Here is a 24,708-nt window from a genome sequence, read left to right as displayed (position 1 = left end):
TCTGCTGGACATGTAAACCTATGAAGAAACCAGATACATATGAGCCTCATATATATAATGATATTCCATCGCGATATTGCAATAACAATACAGCATGTGTGACAGTAGTTCACAGAATGATGATTTATTGCATCAGTCCTATCACTGCCAGATTTACTTGTAGTCTTATATTTATAAGCTAAAATATAAAGGATTCATTTATATTGGTAAGGAAGAAATTATAAGATTTTGGAAATCGTTAGATTTTTGTAAGATGGAGTAAAGCATTGGCAATGTGGGAAACTATGACTTTTTTCTATTGTTGCTTCTGTATAATTTGCCTTTTGTCGAAATAACAGAGATACAGATACTAAGATATTAACTAAGGTAATACATACTAAGAACTATAACTAGTAATTCCTGAGGAGAATGAACGGATCGTGTTGAATGAGTCATACTGCAGTCTACAACTAGATGGCGCGCTCAAACACATCACAGCTATGATCAGAAGAGCTGGAGTTACGACGGCAGTGGCAAGTTTACGGACTTTCATGTTAGTTGCTGTGAAGTAAACAGAACCGTAGCTTTCTCTTCCTTTGGAGGACATTTCACCAAACACGGTAGGTACTACAATGTTGTTCAGAGCGAGTCATTCAAATACAGATGTGTCACTCCCTGTTGCAGCTAAAAGTGTCCTCAAATACGCGTTTGTATGTGAGCGTTTGTTCCTGTGTGTAGACAGCTAACCTAGCCGAGCTAACCTAACTCACTACGTTACAAACGTAGCATTTGTAAGGGGCTATGCTGCATGTTAGCAAAAGTTAGTGTACTGAACTGTCATTATATCCTCATTTTTTACGTGTACAGGAAGCTGGATAGTTTTCTGTCAAGTGACCAACTGCAAGCAGTCTGAGTTGTTATCGCTTTAGATGTTACACATGAAAACATGCAGCACTCTGTGCGCAGCTTGTAAAACTAGTTCATCCTCGATGGACGCGCCCAAATGTTTGTTTAAAGTGGCATTTTTCTCATGCCTGCATCCATGCTACCATATTTATCTCGCACAGTATATTTAATGGCAGTTTTGTTCTTGGTGTGATTCATTTTGGCACTTTTAAGCAGTTAAACAGTTGCACAAATGTTTTGTTTGCTTTTTGTACCACATGTAATACAGATTGTAGAACATAGAATAAATTGTACTATACATTAATATACACACGATATATTTGTTCCTACACTTCTCTGCAGTTATAATTATTAAACCAAAGGTGTATATTTTATTGATCAGAGCTTCCCAAACCTCACAGAAAAATCCAGCAAAGTAAATCTATTACATTGAAATGAGATTATGTTGTCCCTATTCCTAATTAAGGTGAGTTCTTGACCTTGCCATGTGAAGTGTCTTGATATAATGTACGTTGCACATAAATTTAATTGAATGATGATATAATTGTCTCTATTTTGCAACTGTTAGCGACAAAATACATTAAACATGTTTTAATATTTAAATATTTCAAAAATTTGACAAATTTGGTAAATAGATTAACTCTTAAGGCCCACCTACATTACATCCTGCAAATTAGTGAAAACGAGAAGAGAGTTTATTTTGATATGTGGGGTAAACTTAAGCAACAATTCATTTCCTCTTTGTTTTGTTATTCATGTTTTTTTTTCTCTCTCTGCTCCTCTGAAACAGTAATGACAATGCTTCTTCAAAGCCGGGCTGTGTTTACCCTCGGTATTCGCATGTGCTCCACACATGTGACAAAAGGACTTCTGAAAGACACAGTGAGGCCTAACTCAGGTAAAAGGGAGTGCACCTGGCTTACAGTGTATCATTATCAGTCGAGGCATAATGAAAATGTCTCTTCTCAACTTGAGATTTCCCTGAATAGCATAATCACAGAATGGTTATAAGTATCACCTATCAAGACACTTAAGAAGCACCTGCTGATTGTTTTAATTTTCTTTCCCTTTCAGATATGTCTGAATTCCGGAAGGTCTTTTCCAAAGCTAAGCACATAGTTATAATCACAGGGGCAGGTGTGAGTGCGGAGAGCGGAGTGCCAACCTTCAGGGGAGTACATGAGAAGTGGAGGAAGTGGATGTCTCAGGTACTGAATACTTAAAAAGGGAATACATTTTTAATATTTTCAGGGTGAAATTGTGTCTTTGGTATGTTTTTTTTTTAGTTGAGATTTAGAGTTTGTGTGTGTGTGTGTGTGTGTGTGTGTGTGTGTTCTATGCTTACATAATACATCTACGCAGCCCAGTGGATTTATCTTGGCCAGCAACAGCCACTATAGGGGGAAATGGTGTATGTTGCATCATATATATTCTCGTGGTATGCTGTGGCAGTATTTATATTCCCCAAACAATCAAGAGATTTTAATAATCAAAGCAAAAATCAACATCCTTAATCGTCCTTAATGAATGCAAAAACATATACTGATTTCCTGTTATTATTTCAAATGAGTAAAATATTTAATTGTAGATTTGCCAGAGTTGCACATGGTGCATTGGTCTTTTTAGCCCAACCAGTTGTGATGTCGCCCATAGGAATCTAAACTCCTGTTTTAAGGCCTCTAGAATAGCCATTTGGCCAGTGCCATGTTGAGGTTTTGCAACTGCAAGTTTAATGGTATGACCAGCAACCAGGTTCCTATTGGAAAATACAAGCTGTCAATCACACTGTTGTCCACTCATATATGTGTATTTTCCACTAAGGTGGAACAAAATTTACAAAATGGACATCATGTTCTATAGAAGGAGACCCAGGCCAGAGGTTGAGACCATTAACTCCTCAGGAAAATGTTTACTGATGTTATGAATCAAGAGAGAAGTCGGCCTCATTTTCCCATAGACAATTTAAAAGGAGTTCTATTTGTAGCCAGTGGAGTTGCCCACTGGTGGCTATTCAATATATTTTCATTTCCTGGTTGGCCTCAGAATAAAGACTACATCAATGTTTTATACACAGTCTATGTTCACCAGTTAGCTGCTCGAGTTAAGGTGAAAACATTTCACCTCTCATCCATAAAGCTTTGTCAGTTCAGACATCAGAACTGAACTCCTGAAGATGACTGACCGTGATGACGAGAACCTTCACAGACATATACAGTTTAGCCCCTGTTGGCTCCCCTCCCCACTTCTTCAGTCAGCTTTCATTTGAATAATGCAGGATAACAGCTTAATTCCTGCCTCTGAAAAAAATGACATTCCTTTTCTGCTAACATCTTAGTTTTTAACCATGATCTAAAATGTTGATGTATCTAGGACCTGGCCACTCCAGAGGCCTTTTCTCGCACACCATCTCGGGTCTGGGAGTTCTACCATTACAGAAGGGGGCTGACATTGAACAAGAAGCCAAATGCTGCTCATCTGGCGATAGCAGAGTGCGAGGCCCGGCTGAAGAAACAGGGACGTGAAGTGGTGGTCATAACCCAGTGCACAGACGACCTTCACCGACGGGCTGGGTCCAAACACATTCTCCAGATTCATGGTGAGAGCTAAAGTGGGGCAAACTGCCGTGCATCAGAGTGTAGTTTGGAACATTCAAAGGCGATAATAGACAAGATCATGCTAAAGTTTTCTGTTGCACAAAGAAATAAATGACCCTAAAATACAATTAGTCAAATCTGTTTCCCAACTAGATACAAAAATACAAACATATTTTATTTCCAAAAGCTTCATACAGTGACTGATAAAATATAAGCAAGCAGATTGCATGCAAACTGAAAGTTCAGAGTCAGTAATTACTGGAAAATATGACCGCACCACAGTGAACCACATGGTTCTACTTGGATATGGAAACATTTTGTGAATCATAGTTGTCAGTCTCCCAAATGAACATCCCTTAAACCCACAGAGTTAGTCACCAATTTTAAGTGCCCATGTTGTGTTTTTTCAGGGTTTTTCTATTTCCTCTAGTGTGTCGCACAGTTTTTTTCGTGTGTGCACATAAATGCTCTGCAAAGTAACAAATACATGACATAGTGACTCTTTCACTTCCACATTGCGCTTCAGCTCTAATCACCTTAATGTCATTATCCATTATTTTATCTGAAATCTAAGCAGCCTTTATAACACGTATGTAAACTGTCCAAATACTTGCAGTCATGATTGTATGTCAGAGTTGGGTTAGGCTTTGAACTTGTCATTCATGCAACATTTTGCATGAATGATAAGTTCAAAGCAAACAAATAACCAATGTGTACTAGTCATGAGCATCATTTGTCTTTATATGAGGGTCTCTGCTTTGGTAGCTGGTCTGGCAAGTGTATCTGAGTACTTGAGGAAACACGAGACCCTGTATAGCAAGCACATTTGAACACTTCCCTGTCATATTTATGTTTTTAGATATTTTTTGAGCAATTATAAGCCTTTATTAGATAGAATAGTCAGCGGTAATGGTGGGTAAAGAGGGGGAAGATATGCAGCAAATGCCCGCAGGTAGAATTAAACCCAACCCAAGAATTCTCCCAACTGAGCTATCTTATTTTTTTCCCTTAAAGCTTCAGGTTCAGAATGTGTCGTATATAATGTGTATGTTGTGATGACAAGTTTAGCATTAGACACAGTGAGTAACGAGCCGCTGGTTGTGACAGAAAGTAGGTCAAAGCTTCCAGCTGAAAGTGACTTTCTGGCTTTACTTCCAAGTTTGGTCTTTGGCTGAGAAGGTTTCAGACAAGGAACTAGATAATAGCAAAATAAATATTTAGTCATAAGTAACTTGATGCATACATTGTTACATGTCTATTTTCATTGGTGACTGGCCAGAATAGGCACGATGGTTTACTGGCACTAGCTGTCCCAGTCTCTCTTGTTTTGGTCTGACGTTTGTGTCTAACTGTGATGGTGCTTAAATATTGCATATTTACAAATCCTGTGGATGGTAGATGTTATCTGGGTCTTTAGAAAGCCTGATAGAACCATAGTGTGTTTGCAGGAAACCTGATGGAGACACGCTGCATGAGTTGTGGAGATGTGACTGTGCACGCGCGCAACCCCATATGTGCTGCCCTAAAGGGCAAAGGGTAAGTGGGCGGCACCTCTGAAATATACACAAACACTGAGTAACGCACAGTAGGCCTGATTTCATCAGGTTGACCTCTGTGTGCTCAACGTGCTATTTAATCCACTGTGTTTGCTCTGTTATTGTGCAGTGCACCGGGTCCAGATGTTCCTGATGCCAACATCCCAGTGGATAAACTGCCCAGGTGGGATTCCTGTTTACTGATATAAGTGCAACATTATGCAATCATGTTTTGAAATCATTTTTTTAAGGGAAAAATTGTGCCTCTTCCACCTGAACCCACAGTGCATTATGTAAGTTTGGTGAGCTGTTAGGAACACTTAATGATAGTCATTGACTCAAACTGTCAGAATCAGGAGCAGCAAGTTCAGGAGTAAACACTGAGCTAAAGAGGTGGAGGTAATCAAAGCTCTGCTTTCACAGTGTTGTGTTTTGATAGAACAACATATCCAGCAAAGGTTTAATTCTGCAGATGCTTTTTCTACTTTTTTGGGTCTGCATTTTCACGCATATTCCTGAGATGACAGTTCCAGGATTTATCAGGCTCAGTTTGTAGAAGAACGGTTCGGTTCAGCGAACATGACACATCCTTTTCTCACTCGGATTTGTCATTACAGTCCAGACCTTCACCCCATGCAAGTGTTGTGAACAGCAACACTTAGATTGTGGCGAGGAACACAGACTGTAGCTTTGAACCACGTAGATCAATGGGAGTGCATTAATCAAGTGCTATCTCTGCCAAGTTATGTCAAAAAGAGCAGCTTCTTCATTTGTTATGTGTTGTAAACTCCAGTATGTGACTTCGATCACCAAAAATAAAATGTTTCATGGATGCTTTCTGGTGCTCTCGGCTATACTCCAACTGTATGAAGCTGTCTTGCTTTACTGACGCTGTATGGTTCTCCGGGGACACAAAAACAAAACACTGCTACACTTACAGAGAGAGAGTGTCATGTGGAGCTGATAGGCCGAATCTGCATTGTGTGAACTATTCTGTGTGTCAAGGTGTGAAGAAACTGACTGCCATGGTCTGCTGAGGCCCAACACTGTGTTCTTTGGAGAAACTCTGGACTCCCATATCCTGACCAAAGTGGAGAAAGAGATGGAAGTCTGTGATCTCTGTCTGGTGGTGAGTTTATCTCTGCTTTTGCCTGCGTTCATCTCATGTCCGTCTGTTGTGTAATGTTATGTATTTGTTCAGAATGCATTTTGTCAAGGTCTCGATGCTGGTGTCATTGCTCTCTCTGGTTTACCTGCAGGTGGGCACATCTTCAATCGTTTACCCGGCAGCCATGTTTGGGCCCCGCATTGCATCCAGAGGCGTCCCAGTGGCAGAGTTCAACACGAATCCAACACCCAAATCCGAATACTTCTCGTAAGTCACTCAAAAAAGCTAAGAATGTCATAAAATAGTGCATGTGTATATTGCTATTCAGTGCCATCTGCTGGCGTCATAGGCTACATCCAGTTCTTGAAACAGTGGCACACTCCAAAGCACTTTGAACCAAATGCATGAAGTGGAAGGTTTTAACTTCCAGGATTTGTACAGGTGCTTGAAATCCTTGAAAATGCTTTAAATTTAATGTTGTGTTTTCAAGGTTTGTAAAGTGCTTGAATTTTGGGGAAACAAAAATAAATGGAGAAATGAAAATCTGAAAGCTGCTCTGTCTGGGCCTTGCTTTCCCTGTAAGTCTACTTACAGGCAGGTGGAATCTATTGAAATAATAAATGTCTGTGTTTTCCTTTTAATTTCTTATTATAAAACACAGCTTTGGTTGCTCATAGCATAACACTGACTCCAATAATGACAATTTATGTTTGAAGTTAGATGATCATTTTGGAGTAAATGCTCTGTGTTCATTAACATATTTTATCCACAGTTGTAAGGTGCCAAAAGAAACCTTGCAATTGACATTGAATGTGCTTTAAAAGTGTGAATTTGACCTTAGAAAACGTATACGAACCCTGAAATTCTGACCTTCAGCTTGTCCTTGTTTTTCTTTCTGTGTGTGTGTGTGTGTGTGTGTGTGTGTGTGTGTGTGTGTGTGTGTGTGTGTGTGGTATAGGTACCATTTCCAGGGTCAATGTGGAACCACACTGCCACCAGCTTTGGCACCACATGAGTCTGAGGTTACTCACTGACTGCACAGACAGCAGTTTGTCAGTGGCTTCTATAATCTAATGCAATTCACAGGTTGTTTTTTTTCCCTTTGCCTTAAAATCAGTTAAGCTGTTGATGCTTGGTAGCGGGCGAGCTGTAAATACAGTACTTAAGAATTTTACGACTTTGCGATGGAGCTTTTAATACTTGAATATGTAACTCATTAAACTGGAAATGGGATTTTGACTCTTGTATAATGTAATGTTTTTGCAGATCAGAGGAAATATGCAGCTTGATTTAAGAAAGGAAATGTACTATAATTCTTTTCATAGGAAAACATTTCCCTGGGCATCGCAGGGTTTTGTTATTCATAATATATTAGATGCTGGGAAGGGATTGCTGTATTTTAGTTTAAGATATATTGTGCTCTAAAATTATGCTTTTTTAAAAACACATGACTTCTATCAGTGCCAATGAAGAATTTTCCTCTTTTCTATTTTCACCAAATGAACTAATGTACAGACCGAAACATAATCTTGTGCCTTTCAATGCTGTTTACACAACCATGACCAAATGCTCACTTTAAACCTCAATTGAAATACTTCCTATGTTACAGGTCTTGGCTGGGTTCAGTTTTGTTTTGAACAAAACAGACAGAGCAGAGGAGAGGGGGGAATGTTTTTCAACCCTCACCTGTGTCAGAACTATTATATCCTCTTGCTGTGTAACTCTAATGAGTATAGTTACATATCGTGGATTATTAACATTCATGATACATTTGATACTTTTTGTTTTTTACACATTTTACTGTCTGTTTTCGTAGCGACACGCGTGTTCAATCGCCGTCTCTAGTAGATTATTGTCAACAAATAGAGAGCGCCCATATGATATTAAACGTTTTGTAAGGGATCTTTGCGGAGACGCGGACGCAACATGCAGTTTCTAACGATGTATTCATTTGTAACTTTCGATGTCATGACGCAGAGTATAACCATTAAAACACTAAGTTGTACGTTTGCCGTTTTGTGTCATTGTTACAGTGGAGTTACTGTGGCGTGTGCTACACTGACTGCACTGTTATTACCCAAAACAAACAGTAGATGCCAGCATGTAGCTTTTACAGTAATATACTGTATACTCTGAGAAGGAAACAACCTCATCCACTCAGATCCTTCTTGGCATAGCGAGGCCTTCGATGAACTCAGCAGAAACAGTATACCCGCCTAAGGGGGAAAGATTAAATAACACAAAGTTGCAGATATGTGATAGAGATCTTTATGAACAGTATTATATTGTCATTTGTGTGTGTTTTTTCTTTTAGATTTCCCCTGCAAGTAGGAAAAATAACATACTAACTTTACATTGCATTGGCAGGAATTAGAAGTAATCTCTTGATTAAATGAATTGTAGTTTTTCCAGAATGAGCTTTTTATATTCATATCAGGAGCCTGGTCAGCTCTATGCGGATGACGCCATTTTGGCCACAGTAGCTCACAGTGGCCAAACAACATCTTTTGACTTTTAATAATAGACGGCTATGGTGGTTCTCCATCACCCTTGGAAGGGAATTTGTGAGATGAGGGATATTCAGCTGCAGCAAGCAACTCCACCGATGAATGTTTACACGCCATACTTTTCCCTTTTCTTGTGCTGAGTCATTTTCAGAGACATAATTCTCCCAACTGTGTGACAAATAATGTTCTCCCGAAAAGGAGAAATGAACAGCCTAAACATGACTCGGCTGAAATACTTTTTGCTGATTTTTATTTACATTTTCACCGTCTGTGCATAGTGAAGCATGTGATTTATAGGTTTTTGGATTGTACTGGATTTTCCGTTTTTATCTGTCCGACATCCGACTGACCGATGACTTAAATATAATAATCAAGGACAGATTTCTTTATCTTATTCAATATTTTTGTATGATAAAGGTATTGTAATACGTTTGTAATAGTAACATTATTGTATGCCTCTTATTTCTGTTGTATCACCAAGTAGTATATTGGTAATCATAATGGAAAAGCGTACGACATAAGGGAGGATGAATTTCAACATTTTAATATGGTTATGATCAATTTCTATTCATAATTATTTATCATGTGAAGGTAATGCACTAATAGTAATTCCCATTGCCATGCTTTTATTGGAGATTACTTTGGAAATAATGTGGTATTACTGTAATATTATGTCCTTAGTCTCACACTACTGGCAGTGTTATTGGAAAGGATAATGAAAATTTAATGTGTATGAAATATATTTGGTTTCCTCTTCCCTTAATTGTCCCACGATCCCTCGGAATGTCTCTGGCAAACCCCCACTTTATGAAACACTTTGCCTCGTGCTTCCTTAAGGCAAAAAAACCCCCCTCCTAACTCTTTAAAATGGTTTATCTTCATTGACTGACTGGTCTTACAGTGGAAATGAGAGAGATATAACGCCACGAGCCATTCATATCAGACGTTAGATGTTCATTAGACAACGGTATGATATAGTAGTGATGGCCATAAAGGAATTAAGAGAGTGTACCTCTTTCATAATCTGTCTTTTATATCTTGCGGGGGATCATTTACGAGTTAGTTTGTGTCCCTTCTGCAGCTCTCTGATATATTTTAGTCGGAGCCACAGAACAATACCACAAGCGTGCCACAGTTGGTCTACACTGAGACTGCACATGTACTGTGAAAATCTCCTCTTGTGTTATTGCTGCTCCAATGCGTCGCCTCGCCACAGCTCTTTCTTTGCTGCATAATTAGTGTCCAAATTAAATCCCTCTGTCTTCCACAAAGTATCTCCACCTGTTAATGTACACCATTTCCTCATTTCCTCCTCTGTTACCCCTGCCAAGTCCCATACTTAAAAAGTTCCTGGAGATGCTCTGGAAAGAAATCTCAAGACGGCTGATACAGGTTGCCAGCTCTGCTCCTGCGGCTCATTCATGAATGTGTAGTGTAGGAAGGATAAAATAGTGTAAGTGGAAAGGTCTTCATCTGACCCCAAAGTCTTTGGGTTAATAGAGTCATCACCATTGGTGGCAGTTCTACAAATACTACTTTCTGCCTCTTTGAATGAGGAGGTAAATTGACCTGGAGATGGCATTTGTGAGTGAGTGTGTCGGCATATATTGGTTTTAATGTAGTGTCAATGGGTGTGTGAGAGAGACTGAGAGGGTTTGTCTCCGTGTTTGGGAAAAATCTGAGATTGGTTTTTGATGGCCACCTGCAACGTGCGTAGGTGTGCTTGCATGGGTTTGCACCAAAGGGAATCGTGTCATTTTCTTATTTGCGGACGTATCTGAAACCGTGCTACGCGAGAAACTGTTCTACTGTATATACCAGGGTATGTGATCTAAGGAATTATGACTGGAGTTCGTAGAAAACGAAACAAATGACAAAATCATTCTAATAATATTTAAAGTCACCTTATCTTTTGCTCCATCTTAATCTAATTTCTCTATACCAGTGTGTGAAGTATATGGGAGGATGAGAGAATATCCTGTGAAAAGTCTATAGCTGACTTTGCTCAGCCGATATACAACACGTTTTTTTAAACATTGGTGATAATGTTACTTCAAGAGCTCAATGTTTTCTCAGGTGGTATAAAAAGTTTGATAACTAGACCAAACTAACTCAGTCTGGGTGAGGAATGGCAGAGCTGATTTTTCATTTAAGTCATTAGTATTTGTACTTTCAGAATTGTTTTATGTGATGCAATTGCATCTATGAGCGCAACGTTTGACATGTTTTATCAGGGAAAAGCACAGGTGTGAATCATAACTTAAATAAATGGCTCTGTTCCAGTCCTGCAAGTCACAGGACAGCGCGACAGCGAGCCAGCGTGCGCCCTGATACTGACGAAGCTAAATGGAACTCATGGAACTCGGCCATCATTAATTCTTTACTGTGCTATTCTTACTCTGACCTGTCTAAATACTTACCATGAAAAAAAAAGCTCCTCGAGAATAAATTAGATGATAGGATTTTACTCTTACTTCCATTGTGTCTTGAGACACACGTGCTGTGTATCCTTTTGACTTTTGTTGTAATCTCACTATCTCTTAGGCAAAAAAATGCAACACGGTTTGGCATAGTTTGCGAGGATATTGTTTTATCATTATTTGCCTGGCATGCCAAGGACTAGATATAATGTCATAGAAGGAATTTAACTTAAATGTATGCCAAAAATATAATCTCAAAGCACACTATGCAGCTCCATTTCATCCATTTGTCAGCTATAGGGTAATCCATCTATCTATCTGTCTTCTACCACTTTATCCTCCACATGAGGGTCACGGGGGGAGCTTTGCCAATCTCAGCTGACATAGGGCGAAAGGCGGCGTCACAACCTGGACAGTTTGCCAAGTCTTCAACTGTATCCTATGTGGAAACAGAGGCTTATGAAAGGTGAGGTCTTTTTTCTATTTATAGCAACTTTCAAATCACAACACACACAACAGAACAGTGTATACACACACACACACACACACACACACACATGCACTAATCTCCTCACGGTCCCCTGTTCCTGACCTTTCTCTGAACTCTGTGTTTTAAACAGTCTTGGCTTTGTTAATAAAGGTTTACCATTAATCCCCTCATCATTTGCCACGACGAACATAATTACTTGGCAACAGTGTCAGTCATCACCCTCCCCACGTCTCGCTTTAAAAATCAACTTGTTCCCTCCCACCGTACAGTGTAATTTCTATATTCATTGTGGCTTTGTTTTAGTAAATTAAAAACAACAGTTTTAAGTCAGTCTATTCCCCCCCATTCCAGAGAACAGCACTACATTTTGCTGATGCTGCCGTGTCTCTTGGTCCAATTGTAAAGGAGTTGTTGTTGAAGAAAAGCCGAGATAGGGGCTCAGGTGCGAACTAATCTGCTCTAACCCTACACTAATTAGGATCAAGGCTAGTGGCCACTTTCCTGTGGTTATTGATCACCGTGCTCACTACACCCTTAGAATTATTTAGCATCATACAGACAGCATATGATGTTGTCCTGAATCTTATTTGTGTCGTTGAAATTCAATATCCAGCTCCTATTCAATATCGCGCCTTTCCAAATGTTGCTGAGTCTCTCCTCAGTCAGGCCTCCCGTCGGCCTGCTCTGTTTTCGCCTGTTTCTGACCCGCTCAATATTCATCATCTCGGTGTCTGTTGAGCAGCATCACCACCTCCATCTGCCTCCAGCTCTCACTCCCCCCCTGATTTCTACCCTAATCACCGTCTTATTTCACTTGAACTAAATACAGTAGGAGCTTTATTGTGATAAACACATACAATAGTATATTCACGTCAGGTTTTAACCTGCCGAGACATGTAGAGTGTCCTGACTCTCTAGAGATTCATTGTACTATATTATATCTGTCGTCAGGCTCCATAAGACTTAAAGCTACACTGTGTAACTTTTTTCGACACTTCTTTGTTACTTCAGTCATTCTTTTGTAGCTGTTTTGCTCCGTCTGATGCACTTTATATTATACTGAGAAACACAATGGCCCCATTTACACCGAGCATCAGAAAGCGCTTCACCACAGATTGCAAAAGATTTCCAGCAGCATGGACTCCTCTTTGCTTTTCTAGGCAGGGGAAAAAGTCAAAAGCGGAATGGTAAACAGTCTGTATTTATATAGCCCTATTATAGTCTTGATGAACTCTCAAAGCTGCTTTACAATACAGTTTTGCTATTCCGTCACACTTTTGTACAGCGCATCTATGTGCGGCGCATTTTTCATAGCCATTCACACGCTGCCGGTACAGCCGTCTGGAGCAGCTTGGGGTTAAGTGTCTTGCCTAGTGTCTAGTGGCGCCGTGAATCGAACCCATGACCTATTGAGTTGAAAGACAACTGGCTCTACCACTGAGCTACCGTCGCCTGAAGTGACTAAAGAGTTTTGTCGCCGCTTTCACGTTAGCTGTGCTCGGTAACGTATTTCCAATCACAAAGTTGTTGTGAGGGGAGACACACTGGTGCTGCATCAGAGACCCCATCCATCCATCCTTTACCACTTTAACCTCCACATGAGGGTTGCGGGGAGTGTTGTGCCAATCTCAGCTGACATAGGGCGATAGGTGGGATCCACATTGGACAGGTTGCCAGTCCATCCAATTTACCTAATCCCCATATTGAATGGTTTTTGGACTGTGGGAGAGAACTGGAGAACCCAGATTAAACCCATACACACACACACACACAGGGAGAACATTCAAACTCCATGTAGAAAGGCCCTTGTTCCGACGAGCCGCGAACCCGTGTCTTCTTGCTGCAAGGCCAAGAGTGCTAACCACTACACCAACCGCGTGGCCCCATCGGAGATTCATTGCAATGAATTTACACTGCTTTCTAATCTGGTCACAATGCGTCTTCGACCCACCTCCCAAGGTCATTTGGCAGACTTACAAGTGGTCAGACGCGATCACAGGAAACGCATTTTAATGCCAGATGTTAAAGGGGGTCAGAATCCAGAGGGTAGAGCGCCCTTTCAGTCACTGAATGTGCAGCGCGTGACATAGTTTGGTCTACGTCAGCGATTTTAAAATGACCACATTTCTCTCCCCGCTCCCTTAGCTGTGTCACTCTGAACATGACAAGCATTCAGATTCAGCGGGCCAGGTGACACTGTGGGATGACAGCTCTTGTGGGAGGGGACACAGTTTCGGCACACGTACTGAATGCAAACGCACGCTTAGAAACGCGCCACGCATGCACACACTCTCCCTCCCCGCCTCTCCCCAGATTACTTGAACTATCAGAAGCGTTAAGAGGATTTTACCATGTGAGAGAGCTGCACTTGAATCTCATGCACCTGATGGCTATTGATCCAGCCTAAGCTTGCAGAGACAGACACAGATGTAGTTGTGACTCTTTTCTTTTTTCTTTTTTTTTTTTCTTACCACAAACAAGCACGTGAATTTGCTGCTTCTTCATTTTCCAGTGTTTCTATGGTATGTTCAGGTGCAAAAGAACAACACTTTCAAATAGCATAGCCCCAATCTGTTTGAGTGAGTAGCTGCTGTCACATGTCCTCGCTTGTTATTATCCATTAAATACAATTTAAATAAATGTGACCATAAACTGCTGTTGGGCTTATTTTAGCAATGCTGAGATTGGAAGGTCGATCTGAGTCGCTCACATATGAAGAATGACAAGCAAAAGGTTGCAATCAACAAGCTGTCATATGAGAAGACGGGCTATAATATCATGTGTACCATTCAAGGAAACAAACTGATTAGCCTCATATTTGATGGTAACGCTCAATGTGTTCCAGTGAACAATTCTTGCCAAGCAACCCAAGTTTTAAATCTGTACATTTTTCAGATATTACTCCAGGCTTTTGCTGAAGATGTCAGTTGCAAGGCAGTTAATGTTGACGGCAAGTACAAAAGGTCGGCATAAAATATTTTGCCATATTTATGGGATTCAAATCTCATTTATATTTATTGAATAGAATAGAATAGAATAGAATATACTTTATTAATCCCTTGCGGGAAATTCTTTCGTCACAGCGCCCCAGTGTACAAAAGCCCCTCAAGGGAGCAGTGTAAAATTCAGGAGGGTTTGTTGGCAGAAATTGACCCCGAAGTTTGATGTCCTTCTTCATGCGGGACAATAATTGATATAATTGGCAAATATCGATATTTTTAACTCACACATTGTGGCACTCTAAAGTAAATTGTCACTGCCAGGTTCACTACATGTTCAATACATAGACTTTACGCACTTTGTTCTCTATGTTGTGAATAAATAGAGAAATCCTGCTCTTTTAGCTTTTCACTTTTCACTTGATTGTCTATATGAAAGAATCATTGTATCGTGATATTATTGGTATCGTGTTTCGAATCACATTGTATGGCATCGTATCGCAACGCATCGTAACACAACGTGTTACGACATCTTCTCTGCGAGTTCCATGGTGCACGTGGGAGAAAGGGAGTGGTGAGTCAACGAAGAGCATTTGTAACAATCCGCAGTCTTACTGTTAGATGTCACTACACACTTGACCTTTAATGTGGTCTCGTCGGTAAACCACCTCTTTGCTCACTCTCAACCCTGAATTCTGTTAGCCCGCTGGCTAGGGATGAGGCTGATGATACCAAAATGTAATTTCTAATTTATTGTGTTTCCTACATATTAATGCAGATCACAAACTGAAACATACATGCAGTATATTTCTGTGTTATATAATAAAAGCGAACTGACATAGTATACTTAAAGCACCTGAGAATGAGAATAGTTTTTTGCATTTTTTCGATGTTATCTCATGAGAAGCAGCTATGGCAAGAATACGTTTGTCCCACAATAAAAGTATTTATCTTTTCCCCAATACAGTCAAGCTCTGTTCAGTGACCTTGTGTATGAACTGCTTCTGCATCATGGATTCATAACATTTATCTCTTGCGAGTGTATACTATGTGTTTGGAGAGGCGACCAATCACTCCCTGTGCTGAATGAAGGATAAGCTGGTGGATTTTTTTCCCCGAGTCCGGCTTTGATTTGGTTATTATGTGTGGATTATGTTTTCAGACCTGACAAATGGAGTTGTGAGGTTCCTGCTCAAGGCTGGATTTGGACTCATTTCCTTTAAGTTTATGTGAAATATAGATGACTTTTGGTCACATTTGATTCATGCCCTCTGTTCTCTATTCTCTCTCTATTCTATTCTATTTCATCAGTAAAAGGGAAAAGTTGTGAGAGTAACGTTACAAAAATATCATGCATATCGAGCTCTTATTCTCAGAGAGTTGGCATGGTTTCGCCTTTTCCTTTTCTTTTTTTTTTTCTCCCTTCCGTTGTGCAGCTGTTTCTCAGAGGATTCTGCACACCTGACTGACAATCATCAGAAAAGGTGTTTTCTTTTTTTTTTCCTTGTCTTAGCACATTTTAATTAAGGCTGACATTAGCTCATTCACAACATGCATTGCCAGTCTCTCCTGGGCCTTTCTTGGCTGTTTCATTTGCTGGTGTTGAGCCAATGTGTCTGTGTTTGTGAAACCTGCAGTGCTTTAACCACATCTGGGCACTGGTAGTACTTCTCGGATGTGGTCTTACTTTTACAAAATGATTACCTGATGACAGCAAATGTAACGCACTGTTTTAACTGAGGCAGCAACTCTCAACATTACCTATTTTTATTTGTTCTGTTTTTTTTTTTTTTTATTATTATTTCCTTTTCATCCCTCATGATTTGCGAGCTTTATGTTTCCAGATTCAGAACTAATGTGCCGTATGGGGAAATTAAAGGCTGTTGAAATAATCTTCAGAATGTGACATTTCTCACTGCTCCGTTTAAAGTTGCTAAGATTCCCCTTTTCTGCTATAGATGAGCTTTTGTAAAAAGCTGTTATGCAAATAACACGTGGTGGTGAAGATTTTAATTGCTCTAAAAACAAAAAGTCTTTAGTCATCAAGCTGACATTCAAATAACAGTTTTGCAATGTAAATATGCCAAACACATAATGAGCTGTTTGACATAGTTGTTTGTGACGCTCAGCTGTTTCAGGACTTTCCATCTGTGCTGTGGAAGAATAAGGGACAGAAATAAGAAGACATTTAAAAAAAATATATATATATCTATGTAATTTGTTGTTGGTTTTTTATTAGGGGGGGAGGAATGCAGCAGGACACAGGATGCTGTCTCCTTGTCCGATGCCCTTGGCGTGCAGCTTTGCAGTGTGAACTCCCATAAGACCTCTCTTTGTTCTCAGAATATGAGGCCTGGCAGAGTGTGACCACACACTTACCTGAAGCCATCAAAAGCAGATGGAATAACACTTTTATACCATACAATGCCATTGGCTTTCATCCCGCAGGCTTCCTGGCCAATAACAGGCCAAGACAGTCCAGTGAAAAATATGACACACCCTTTTACTCAAATGAAGAAATCAACTGTCAGTCACTGGCCGTTTAAAAGAACAACCTAGAAATCTGCATGTGTAGATACATAAATGGCAAATTGAATGTCAGATCTCAATCTCGTCGGAATGCATATTTTGACATTTACATCAAAGAAATGCGAGATGTGTTATGAAACTGCAAACCACAGCTGTAATTACTGAGATTAATTGAGCAACTGTAACACAAGAAATATTGAAATATTGATTAAGGGCGGTGACAGAAAATCAACAGCAGATTAATGACACTTTGCAGCAACAATGACAGCCTTGTTTTTTTTTTGTTTGTTTCCCATTTGCATATTACATTTGCGAGAGCCCTGTCACGGTCTCCCTGTCACTGACAGACAGACCACATTGACGCGTTAGTGTTTGTGTCTCAGTTAATAAAAAAGTAACAAGAGTAAAAAAAAAACTTGTAGATAAGACAGACAGCGATGTGTCCTATATCCTGTGTCCCACATCTTTCTCTCAGAGGAGCAGGGAGAGATAAGACAGAGGAGTGAGACTGGAAGGCAGACGAGAGGGTGAGGCAGGGGCCAGTGTTGGATAAACATACACAGACAGAGCTACAGTATATCCCGACAAATCAATGAGAGAGGCACGGCGAGTATTTTGCAGTTATCAGTTAATAGTCTTGATTTGTCCAACTCCACATGCGTGTGCTAGACTACAAATGTATCAATACACGTTTTACGGAAGAGTAGGAGAACAAAATTAAGTTTCCTTTCATGCAATTTTCGTTGCATTAGTGTTTTGTATTTTCCAATGGAAACATAATAGACATATTATTTGTTTTTTAATGATTCAAGAAGGGCTTCGATTTCCCAAAGGCCAACATGAGTGTTTTCTTGTTTTTGTTTTCTTTCTGGCAGAGTACTGAAAATCCAATGGTTATAATTATAATTATTATTATTATATTTATTATTGTTGTTGTTGTTGTTGTTGTTGTTGTTAATAATAATAATAATAATAATAATAATAATAATAACAATAATAATAATAACATTTGCAAAGCTTTGTCACCTTGTTAGCTGCACATTCAGACGAGTGATTTATCTCTTTTTTTTTTACAAAGCAATGCTTCTGTTTTCTTTGTTTCTTTTTGGCTCAGAATTTTGTGCCACGTTGTGCTTTTATGACGCGTTCCTATTTCCATGGAACGGTCCATCCATTTGTCTCTCTCTCTCTTTGTTTACCTGTCACACCGATGTAAGATCAGTGAGAGCTGAATATTAAGAGAGAGAGAGAGGGAGACGTGTGAGTGTTGATTGGTAGCATGGTCAAGTGCTGGACTTTGGCATGGACCATCCATCCGTCACTTTCTTACACCCACCCTGGCACTGACGGGTCATGGCAATGGCAGCCTGAGACAGATGACTAATCTTTCCCTGGTAATGAATGTGACAGCCTCCCCTGAATGCCAAGAGAGCGCTGGTCGTGAAGGTGGTTCCCTTTATTGGGACCAAGGAAGTCATATGATGGATATGATGATGGTATGCAAGCATGCCAGTGTCTGCAGTGCAGCTGCTATACATGCTATAGAATTATCTCATGAGTCATGGTGTAAAAACAGTGATACACCAAACCAGCAACACAAACCTGAATTGGTTAGAGTTAAAGGTAAGATGTGAGTAAGGGTAAGGTTATGGTTTTAACTTGCTATGGAATATTTGGGCATTTAGTTGTCTGCGAGGATCAATTTTGATTCATAGCTATCTTTGTGAGGACATTTTGACCCTTTGTGATTGTTAAGACTTGGTTTTTCTAATGGTTAGAGGGTTAGGGTTAGGCTTTTGGTTGTGAGGGTAATGGGCTAGGGAATTTATGTCTATGAGTGCCCTCACTAACAATGCTGTACTGTATATATTCTGGTAGAAACACTGATTCTTTTTGATTTTTTTTTACTTTTTCAGGACCAGCAGTTCTCATGGGGACAAAAAGCCTGGCCCTAATGAGGCAGAACCTGATTTTTGAAGCCCTGGTTATAGTAAGAGAAAACACGTGAATTGTGGTTAAGTTAAGGTTGGGGATTAGTTTATAATTAGGCTGCCCAAATGAATGGGATTCCGTGTGTGTGTGTGTGTGTGTGTGTGTGTGTGTGGAGGAAGGATAAGGAAGAGCACAAATGAATGACATGTAAAAAATTAGATTGCACAGGATGTGGTGAAGGAAACATGTCATGTGTAGGAGGAAAATAAGAAGGGCCTTGTTATTATGGATGATGCATGTATACAGTATAGGTACTACTGTTCTGTCAGGTTGGTGAGTGAGTGAGTGAGGGAGTGACGCTCAGAACCCGCACCAGTCAAATCGTCTTGACTGTGTTGAGAAGCTGAGACCGGTCTTATCTTCAACTCATAATGCGCAGGCGTGATCCTATCTGAGCCCAGCAGAGAAAAAAAAAAGAAAAAAAAAATCTGTTACCAGCTGAACTAGACGTTGTGTGCGCTGCTTCTCATGTGGCGCGCGAGCGAATGCATCGTTATTATTTTTTTTGGCAACAATATTTGTTTACCGCTCGCGAGCAAACACAGCAGAGACATGACTGTTTCTTCGGTGACTGATCTCGCCGAGCAACACAATCCAACCTGTGGATAGTGTGCGTGGAGTGCGTCTGTGGCCACCGGCCAGTCTCCGCGGTCTGGGACGCTCTGCCTCGTCCAGCCCCGCTGTGCGCGTCTTCCACGGTCGGTTCCTGTCTGCGTCGGTGTGGGACGCGCTGTTCCCCGCCTGCCCTCCGCTGTGAGCAGGTATTCAGTTTATGAATGGCACTGACATGGAGGAAATACCGTTTCAGAAAGTCAAAACCAGGCGGAAGAGAAGTCACTGTCCTCCGGGTGTCCCCTTGAACACCATCGCGTGCGAGGACGAGTTCGACTGCAAGGAGCTCGAGTCCCTCTTCCAGAACTACAACCTTAAGCTGGAGCAGACGTCCACGCTCAAAGCGCTGGCCGTGCTCATCTTCATGTCCTCGACACTGGCCGTGGAGGAGTTGCTGTCCGGCCCCAGTCTCACCATCTCCAAAGGGTCCCACCCGGTGCACTGTGTCATCTTCGTCTCCCTGTTCATCGTAACTAATGTCAAGTACCTGCAAGTGACTCAGCTCCAGCAGATTGTCAACCTGACGCTGCTCTTCGGCTTCACTTTCTCCTTCCTCTGTTGTCCCTTCTCCCTGGGCGCAATGGGCATGGAGCCCCCGACCTCCCCGGAGCAAGGCATGTGGCAGCTCATCCTGGTCACCTTCGTCGCCTATGCGCTCCTGCCTGTGCGGACACTCCTGGCTGTTGTGTTTGGAATAATGGTGTCCATCTCGCATTTGATTGTGACAGCCACTTCAGTCACAGTGAAAACACAGAGACTATGGAGAACGGTACGTGTATGCTGCACACTGGTTATGTTACACCCATACTTTTCCTTAGGCCTGCTGTTATTATCATAATTTAATAGTATGTGCGGGCTCGTGCAGTCAAACCCAGCCTTTCGAGACCTCAGTTCAGCACCAAGGACAGCTCCATGTGGTCAGACTTCAGGGTATTTGTTCAGGCTTTGATCAAATTCTTTAAAAATGTATTTCTGTCACTACTTGTTCCAAATCAGCCCCAACTGGGTCAGTAGAACTGTGAGCCATAAGAAAGCCTTGGAGATAATCCATTTCTGCTTCAATACTTTTTCCCTAAGTCTAAAAATTGTGTGAGGAAACATTTTAATTGTTTTCAAATCAGTATCACAGTTTGAAAAAGAACACGATTGGCAAATCACAAAGGTTGCACTTTTTCTATTTTCGATTGTTCTGTCTGTTATGCAAATTAAAAAAAACACCCTCATGTGGTCAAAACGATTAATATATTGAGATGTAGAGTTTTACATGTTTTGATGTTGCGTGATGTGCAGTGACACTACATGACAACTCATTTTAACATTTCAAATTCAAGTTCAAAGCCCCAACTTTACATAATGACACAAAATCAATGCGAATGTAAGTCAGAAAAATCACAATTAGATATTTTCCCCATGTTCAGTCCTAATTGACAGGATTTATTGAATTTGCCATTTAAAAAAGCCACAAAGGTTGCAAAAATGCCAATATCTACAAATAATGGTTGGTCGTAAACCAAACAAATTAAAACACTTCCTTTTATGATGAGTATGTGCATTAATTCCACTTAAAACAGTTAAAATCATTGTTGCATGTTCAGAAACGCTCATCAACACCGGCGATTACTGGCACGAGCGCCACGCTGCTCAAGAGAAATGTACAAAAGGAGACATGTCTTCAATTTATGGTTTCGACACTCTATAGGCCGTCGCTATAATTGGTGCATATCTAAACGCCCAGGAAAAAAATGAATATAGATAAAGAAAGATGATAAAACACTCAAAGTTCTCTCTGCCCATGGCTGTTTCCCTGGGGATATGATTCAGGCCTGGAGGAACAGGCTAGCAATGAAGAGCCATGTGTGACATCCTGCTAGCACCAGAAGTAGAGCAAAACAGAAGGGGGCACACACACACATATACACACACACACAGACTATGCTTTAGTCATGAAATAGAGGGCAAAGTGATGCATGTCATTGGAGAGCTGAATTGGAAACTGGTCCACAAATCTGTGCATTTATATCTTTATACCTGTTTCCATGTTTCCATGAAGTCACACATAGACACACACATTCCTGACTGTCAGTAGGTGTGAGGAGGGATGATATGTCACATCAGTCAAACCCTCCCCTTGGTAATGGAACATCGCTGCCTCCACACAACATGAAGATTGTGCATTTGACCGAAGTGAAAACAAGATTTGATCAGTTCATCACTACCTCAGATGATGACAGTTATTTGCCGGGGAGATTGTTTTTTTGTCCGTATGCAGGCAACGAGATAACCCGCATGGCCGCGTAAAGGACTGTATTAGCTGCACTAGCAGAGAAACTTAACACATTAAGCTTAGCGATGAGCGGCGTGGTATGATCCTGTGTGGCCCAGGAGCGCTCATACCCACCACCCACCTATACTGTAGGTCCCAGGATACGGTGCATTCATGGCTCAATCCGGGTTGTAACAACGTATTATTGAAGTGAAGGTAAAGTAGAACTTGGAAGAAAAGGATGGTACAAAGTTGTCATATACGGCATCCGGCCTTCCTCTGCTACAGCTATGTTTTAGAAATTGCCCACATCTCCATATAGTTGGACAATATGGTCAAAAACGTTGTTGTCCAGTTTAGGGAGTTTGCTTTTATGTTGCCGACCTCTAGTAAGAGTGATAAGACCTTCAATTTCAAATACTAAAGTGATGCTGTGCATGTGAAGGTTCTCAGTCATCCAGGTCATAATGTTCTTCAGTAGTTAACTGTGGGCGACTGGACTAGTTCAATTCAGCTGACTATCTAGTGGGAAGAACTCTGAGGCTGACACCGGTCGAGAGAGTCGTTGAGTTGGACAGTGCAGTGTGAACGTGCCTTGTATGCTAAAAGTTATTGCACCGAGCGGTTGTAATTTCCTCACCGCGTGAAGGGCTCGTCTTACCACACTTGGGTGCGATAGCTCCAGGAACGAACACGGCGCAACAAGGTCAACGATTGCTATCTGAAGGGAAACTGGGTTACCACAGCAGATAAGCAGAGGAGTGAGCGTGCTACTCCACTCGACTGAAATGTCTGCATTTACTAACTGGAGGCTACAAAGTAACTCGAGTGTTATTCGGAGATGTCGCCGCGTGCCCAAACGTCTGACAAGCACAATACCTGACTGCTGCCCTGCTGAGTACGCTTCTTCCAAGGCGTCCTGTTGTCCACTGGACTGGGAAGCATGCATGAGATGTTAGTGAAATGTGAGAATTATTGTGTATATAAAATATTATGGCAGCGTGTCTGTGATGCTCCCTGGAATATGAATGCCATGAAGTGAAAGTTGGCCATATTCTGTAGAAGTAAGGGTCACTTCTCATGAGGTTACTGGGGGAACTGCTCATGATAAGATATGAAAAGAATATAATTATTGCTTGTTTGTGTGCATGCTAGAGGTTGAACACGGGACCTTGTTTGGTTTGGGAACAAATACATAACAAGTCAACCCGCAGTCAAGTTGAAAAAGAGCTCTTTATTTTCTGTTTGCCCTGCACAAGGTTGAGGGAGTCATGCTGCTGTGCATCCGACATGATGGATGAACCAGAGCACCGATTCTCAGTTTTAATGTCACCGACACATAAACCAGATAAACAACATGTCCCACCGCACGCTCACCTCTCTGAAGTTTGTCAGGCCTGATGTAGGCTTGATGCATTTTACTCCACATGTTGGAATCCACAGTAAAAAAAAAAACCCTGCAATTAGAACAGTTCCCTACACGCAATACTTCATCATGGGTGAGTTTGTACTTGACGTGATTGATACAAAACAGATTCATATAGGCACATGTCAAGCAATTGTATATATCAGTCTGTCTCCCTGATCCAAAACTATGTAATTAATCATTAAGAAAACAGAGAGAGGCTCTGGATTAGTGTTAAATGTACCTCTTTTAACACTAAACGATTTAAATACACATTTGAATAGTGTCAAATGTAACTCCTTTGTGCTACTTTAACACTGAAAAAGGGTTCAATTTAACACTACTCCAGAATGTACTCAGTCTTGGCCATAATTTTTCTTCAAGTTACTGTTTTAGTGTTACTTTAACACTTACACATTTGCAAGTTCAGTGTTGTTCACTGAATTCTATTTTCAGGGCATTTCATTTCACCTACACTTGCAAACGTGTGCATACTGTGTCTTACATACTCTACATACATATGGATGTGTTTTATAATATACATGATTTTATTTAACCAGGTAAAAAGCTTCACTGAGATTAAAAATCTCTTTTCCAAGCGTGACCTGGCCAAGAAGGCAGCACAGCAACATGGTCACACGTTACATTAACACAAACAGACACATAGCAAATGAATTAAACGCAGCATTCAAGGACAAAACCAATTATGATACAGGTGCAGTTTCTAAAACGATCTTAGAAGCAGTCACATCCACCGAGGGAGTTTCCCCTCTCCATCCCTCAAAACCGACTTAAACTCCCCCACAGAGATCAATTTTGACAATTGCTGGCAATAACAAAGGCATAGCCTTTGGCGTACACATGTAGAACATTAAATGTATCCTGATTTGACTAGTTATGTTGTATTTATAGGGACATAGAAAAAAAAAACCCATTGCAGCAACCATGCCACAACTGCTACAGTACATTGTGTGTGTTTTAAACAACTTTAGTAAAGAATTTAAACCACATGGTGGTGCTTCTTTTTTTTTTCTTCTTCCCTGTTTGCAGTTGGTTGCCAACACAGTGCTGTTCACAAGTGTCAACCTGTCAGGGCTGTTTGTGCGCATCCTGACAGAGCGAGCCCAGAGGAAGGCCTTCCTGCAGGCTCGCAACTGCATCGAGGAGCGACTCCGTATGGAGGACGAGAATGAGAAGCAGGTACAGGGAAGTGTACTGTACACTGGTGAATCTGTGGGTAAAATTAGATGTGTGTCGCCCCCACCCCACACACACCCCCACCCCCACCCCCCACCTGCTCTGGTGCTGTGAGTCATTTTGACACGTTATTCGTTTCTGTTTAATTTCATACCTTTCTGTCTCGCACATTTGTGATATCTATCCTATTTAAACTTACTTTATCTTTCCCTTTCCCTTTCTCTGTAACACA

General features: G+C 40.9%; 2 protein-coding genes across 4 annotated transcripts in view; both read left to right on the top strand.

Moving 5' to 3' along the window:
* The first annotated feature begins 476 nt into the window (after positions 1–476).
* LOC131459407 (NAD-dependent protein deacylase sirtuin-5, mitochondrial-like) lies at positions 477–8,127 on the top strand. The gene is made up of 9 exons (XM_058629217.1): positions 477–599; positions 1,676–1,783; positions 1,960–2,093; positions 3,256–3,481; positions 4,928–5,015; positions 5,145–5,198; positions 6,020–6,143; positions 6,274–6,389; positions 7,081–8,127. The coding sequence occupies exons 2-9, from the start codon at positions 1,678–1,680 to the stop codon at positions 7,154–7,156; spliced, it is 924 nt and encodes a 307-aa protein (XP_058485200.1). The 5' UTR covers positions 477–599; positions 1,676–1,677; the 3' UTR covers positions 7,157–8,127.
* Positions 8,128–8,228: 101 nt separating this feature from the next.
* LOC131459397 (adenylate cyclase type 1-like) overlaps positions 8,229–24,708 on the top strand; it is a 44,275-nt gene continuing 27,795 nt past the window's right edge. Inside the window, exons 1-2 of one of the 3 annotated variants that reach the window (XM_058629202.1) lie at positions 8,229–11,515; positions 24,330–24,479. In XM_058629202.1, coding sequence (XP_058485185.1) covers positions 24,456–24,479 — 24 coding nt within the window. In that variant the 5' untranslated portion in view covers positions 8,229–11,515; positions 24,330–24,455. Of the gene's footprint in view, positions 11,516–19,263; positions 20,381–24,329; positions 24,480–24,708 lie in introns of those variants that run through there. The other 2 variants (XM_058629184.1, XM_058629192.1) reach the window with 2 other exon arrangements.

This window comes from Solea solea, chromosome 1 (assembly GCF_958295425.1).
Source record: "Solea solea chromosome 1, fSolSol10.1, whole genome shotgun sequence".
Lineage (NCBI taxonomy): Eukaryota > Metazoa > Chordata > Actinopteri > Pleuronectiformes > Soleidae > Solea > Solea solea.
Note: the sequence above shows the minus strand (reverse complement) of the source record. Positions and strands in the feature narration are given on the sequence as shown.